Raw genomic sequence first — 4875 nt, 5'->3', positions numbered from 1 at the left:
CCTATTCTAGACATTCTAGTGCTGTGTTACACAAAGCAGTGTCTTATTTTAAGAATATTATTTCCTTTTATTGGAGGACAACATTGTATCATATCTGATGAAAGCACATGTGCTATCTACAGGCACGATTGCCTCGTGCATACACCTACCTGGCCCTCACCTTTTCTAACCCTTTCCACTTTCAACTATAACTACCAACGCAGAATAAACGATGGGGTTCATTTGCTTCTTGACATCCCCGCTGTCCAGTCTGTTCAGTCGACACGCAAGCGAAACATGGTGTCAGAAGCGGGATACAGTCCAGCGTAAGCGAATCGTTCCTGGGATAAGAGAACGCAAGAAGCAACGACATGGAGCACCTGAGGCCGCCCGAACCGCTACGTTTGACAGCTGATGGAGGAAGGAACTGGAAGCGGTTTCGTCAGCAATTCGAGTTTTTTCTGCAAGCGACGGCATGCAAATCCAATCCGAGGTCTGAAGCGGCGAAAGCGGCCCTGCTCCTCAGCGTGGCGGGGGACGAGGCCCTGGACGTTTTCAACAATTTTGTGTTCAGCGGCGAAGAAAACAAGGAAGACTTCAACACCGTTATTGCCAAATTCGAAGACTACTGCCTGGAGCAACAAAACGAAGTACACGAGCGATACGTTTTCCGTTCCCGCAGTCAAGGTGAGGCGGAGCTTTTTGAGCTGTTTCTACGTGAGCTGCAAAAACAAGCGCAGCACTGCAACTTCGGGACCATGGCGGACGACATGGTGCGAGACCAAGTTGTTTTTGGAACAAACTCGCCAAGGCTTCGAGAAAAGATGCTCAGGGACAAAAGCTTGACCTTGGAAAAAGTTATCGTCCTTTGCAAGGCGGCGGAAACATCAGCTCGTCAAAATGAATTCTGGCAGAAAGGAAAGGAAGAACTCGATATGAACGCTGTCACAGCCAGTAGGAGCACCCCTAGAGGTTCCAGGAACGACCTAAGATGCACCCGTTGCAACCGAAGGCATGCCGTCAGACGCTGGCCGGCATACGGCAAAGTATGTTACTCGTGTAACGGCCGAAACCACTTCGCGTCTTGTTGCAGCGAGAAAGAGCGCGTGGATGAAGTGCAACATCAGAGCGACGACTTCGAAGTACTGAATGTCGCCAGCAGCAGCGCAAGCAGAGAACGAGACTGGCGTGTGAACGCCTGCATTGACGGCAAGTACGTCACCTTTAAGGTGGACACAGGATCGCAGGCAAACGTTTTGCCGCTTTCAATGTTTCGCAAGCTCAAGATGACAACCCTGATGCCCAGTAGCGCTGTTCTGAGATCCTACGGTGGCAACATGATCAAGCACATCGGCAAGTTTTCAGCGCTCATCGAGATTGGTGACCGTAAGGCGTGCGCAGAATTTTTTGTTGTAAAGAAGGACCACAGCACGATCTTAGGCTTGGATACCAGCGAGAAGCTTGGAATCGTACGGCGGGCTGTTGACAGCGTGACGACGAACGACACCGAAGAAATTACCAAGGAGTTCCCACGTCTTTTCCATGGAACAGGATGCGCCCCACGTGAATACAAGATTGAGCTGCACAGGGATGCCGTGCCAGTCGTCCAGCCAGCTCGGAGGGTTCCCCTGTCCCTGCGGGAGCCTCTCCGTACTGAACTGGACAGAATGGAAAAGGAAGGCATCATCCAGAAGGTCAGCAGCCCCACAGATTGGGTAAGCCCCCTTGTTATTGTACTAAAGAAGAACGGCAAATTACGAGTATGCATGGACCCAAGACGTATCAACGAAAACATCAAGAGGGAACACTACCAAATGCCGCGCCGAGAGGATATTGAAGCGGACTTGGCAGGCGCAAAGTTTTTTTCACGTCTCGACGCAAATGCGGGATTTCATCAAATCGGATTAGACGAATAATCATCGAAGATATGCACTTTCGCGACGCCTTTCGGCCGTTATCGTTTTCTTCGTCTACCGTTCGGTATAGCGTCGGCTAGCGAAGTATTTCAAAAGGCCCTTAACGAGGTTTTTGATGGTCTTGCCGGTGTACGCGTGTATGTAGACGATGTGTTAATTTGGGGTACGACCAGGGCCGAGCATGATGAAAGGCTGCGCAGAGCATTAGAAACAGCTGAAAAAGCAGGCCTTACTTTCAATGCGTCCAAATGTCGCTTTGGAGTACAAGAAGTTCTCTTTTTGGGTGACATCATTAGCGACAAGGGTATTAGGCCAAATCCTGATCTTGTTGACGGTCTTTTGAAAATGCCAGGACCTCAGGACAAATTGGCTGTCCAAAGGCTACTGGGAGTAGTTAACTACTTCAGCAAGTACCTACCATCTCTCTCACAGCGTACGTCTACTTTACGTTCCCTCATCAAACATGGTGTCATCTTTGATTGGACACCAAACCACGAAAGCGAATGGCAGGCTATATGCCGGGATTTAAGTAATGCGCCATTGCTTGCTATATTTGATCCAAATCTGGGGACAAAGGTAACTGCAGATGCCTGTCAAAGTGGTGTCGGTGCGGCACTTCTGCAATGTCATGGAGACTGCTGGCAGCCGGTAGCCTATGCATCGAGATCTTTAACAGAATCGGAGCAAAGATATTCGCAGATTGAAAAAGAGGCTTTGGCTTTAGTTTTTGGTTGTGAAAAATTCAATCATTTTGTTTATGGCCACCCCATCATCCTCGAGACTGATCACAGTCCACTGATAAACATATCAAAGAAAGGCATAAGTGATATGCCACCCAGAGTGCAACGATTTTTCTTGAGGTTGATGAAATATGATTACACGCTGACGTATATTCCTGGCAAACAGATGGCCCTTGCTGATATGCTGTCCCGATCACCTGTTCCTGGACTCAAGGCAGCTGCATGCACGAGTGACGTCGAGATCCATGCTGTCACGGTCGTATCAGCACTCGTAAGTGAAACGACAGCTAGAAAACTGGCACAGGAAACAGCTCTCGATCCACACCTTGGCACAGTGCTAAGAAAGCGTGCTAAAGGAGAGCCTGTCGACGGCCCCCTGAAACCAGTGGCCGCCGAGCTATCTGTAGTAAACGGCGTACTACTGAAAGGCACTAAAGCGGTGATACCGACAAGCATGCGTAGCGACATGTTGAAACGGATACACGCAGGCCATCTTGGCCAGGTAAAGTGCAAAGCTAGAGCAAGACAAATGGTTTATTGGCCGAATATAAACTCAGATATTCAGTCCTTGATTGAAAGATGTCCAACTTGCAAGACATACGCGTATAAGCAGCCATCGGAGCCTTTAATAATGCAACCAACACCAACTCAGCCATGGTATCCGTATCGGTGTCGATCTCTTTCAGTACTCGGGAAGACATTATTTGTGCGCATATGACTTGATGTCCAATTTCCCCGAGGTGGAGTTACTGCCCGCTACAACAGCCAGTACTGTCATCGATAGACTGAGTGCAATATTTTCCAGGTACGGCATACCAGCCGAGGTTGCAACTGACAATGGCCCACAGTTTAGCAGCCAAGAGTTTATGATTTTCGCAAAGCGTTACGACTTTAAGCATGTGAAATCAAGCCCGCAGTATCCTCAATCGAACGGGCTTGCAGAAAAGGGTGTACAAATTGTAAAACGTATCCTAAAGAAAACAAAAGCTGCAGGAGAGTGTTTTTGGCTGGGCTTGTTGAATTACAGGGCGAGTCCTGTTGAAGATGGCCGGTCCCCGGGCGAACTCTTGCAAGGAAGGCGGCTGCGCACACCATTGCCGGACTTCAATCCAATGTCGGTAACTCTAGTCAAGAAACACCGGCAGAGAAGTCATCATAGGCGCACCCTACCTGGCCTCTGCGACAATGACGTGGTACGCTTGAATGGGACATCATGGGCAACGAAAGCTAAAGTGGTCGCATCGGCCGGCCCACGATCCTTCTACGTGCGCACAGAGAACAATACCGTGCTGAGGCGCAACCGTCGGCATCTTCTAGCGACGAAGGAGCCATATAGTGTTGATTCATCAGACGACGGAGATATTGCCAACAACCACACCCCATTTCAAGGTGTGGCGTCATCGACCACCGCAGTCTCGCCCGCGGAAGCTCAGCAGCCATCGCCTCAACCACTGAGACGAAGTCGACGACAGACGCGGCCACCAGAGCGTCTGGGTTATGACCAGCAGTTCCAGCAGACAAGCCAGCGGGTTGATTTCTTGAACTGTTTAGAAGGAGGATGTATCATATCTGATGAAAGCACATGTGCTATCTACAGGCACGATTGCCTCGTGCATACACCTACCTGGCCCTCACCTTTTCTAACCCTTTCCACTTTCAACTATAACTACCAACGCAGAATAAACGATGGGGTTCATTTGCTTCTTGACATCCCCGCTGTCCAGTCTGTTCAGTCGACACGCAAACGAAACAAACGTTCTTACGAGAGTGCATAACTAGCATTCAACAAGCTCTCAGATGTGCAAATGACGCAGTACAAAAGAGCGATGCAGGCCACACGCATGCTACACTGTGTATGCGTTACTCTTTGCCCTCTGTCGTGTGAGCTATGCCTAAGGCTTTTTGTATGACAAGCTCGACATACAATTTATGTTAGGAATTAGATAGGCACTGACACCTGTTATTTGCAGTTGTGAATAAATGTCCTATAGTCCAAAATCGTATAAAGACACTGGAATGGTTCGGAGTACTCTAAATATTTTAATGCAGCAAAATTTGATGACAAGTTTTTTTTTTCGTTTCACAGAAGCTATACCGAGTCGTGTTAAGACAAAAAGCTCATGAGGGAGCAGAGTGTTAGTATTAGCTTATGGGGCAACTGAGTGAACTGAAAAGAGTGCTAAAACATTGTGTCGTGGCCCTGTGTGGCCTTTTTTAGTTTTCTTTTTTTTATGCCCCTG

General features: G+C 48.6%; 1 protein-coding gene across 2 annotated transcripts; it reads left to right on the top strand.

Annotated features, from left to right (window-relative positions):
- The first annotated feature begins 698 nt into the window (after window positions 1-698).
- LOC119373601 (uncharacterized protein K02A2.6-like) lies at window positions 699-4345 on the top strand. Of its 2 annotated transcripts, XM_037643653.2 has the most exons (3): window positions 699-1694; window positions 2802-2906; window positions 3663-4345. In XM_037643653.2, exons 1-3 carry the CDS (start codon window positions 738-740, stop codon window positions 3675-3677), a joined length of 1077 nt encoding a protein of 358 aa, XP_037499581.1. In that variant the 5' UTR covers window positions 699-737; the 3' UTR covers window positions 3678-4345. The 2 variants fall into 2 exon arrangements, with proteins under 2 accessions (XP_037499581.1, XP_049276355.1); XM_049420398.1 differs by having other exon boundaries at window positions 2802-4345.
- Window positions 4346-4875: the final 530 nt, after the last annotated feature.

Source organism: Rhipicephalus sanguineus, chromosome 11 (genome assembly GCF_013339695.2).
Source record: "Rhipicephalus sanguineus isolate Rsan-2018 chromosome 11, BIME_Rsan_1.4, whole genome shotgun sequence".
NCBI lineage: Eukaryota > Metazoa > Arthropoda > Arachnida > Ixodida > Ixodidae > Rhipicephalus > Rhipicephalus sanguineus.
The sequence above is the reverse complement of the archived record's forward strand: the minus strand, read 5'-3'. Positions and strand labels throughout refer to the sequence as shown.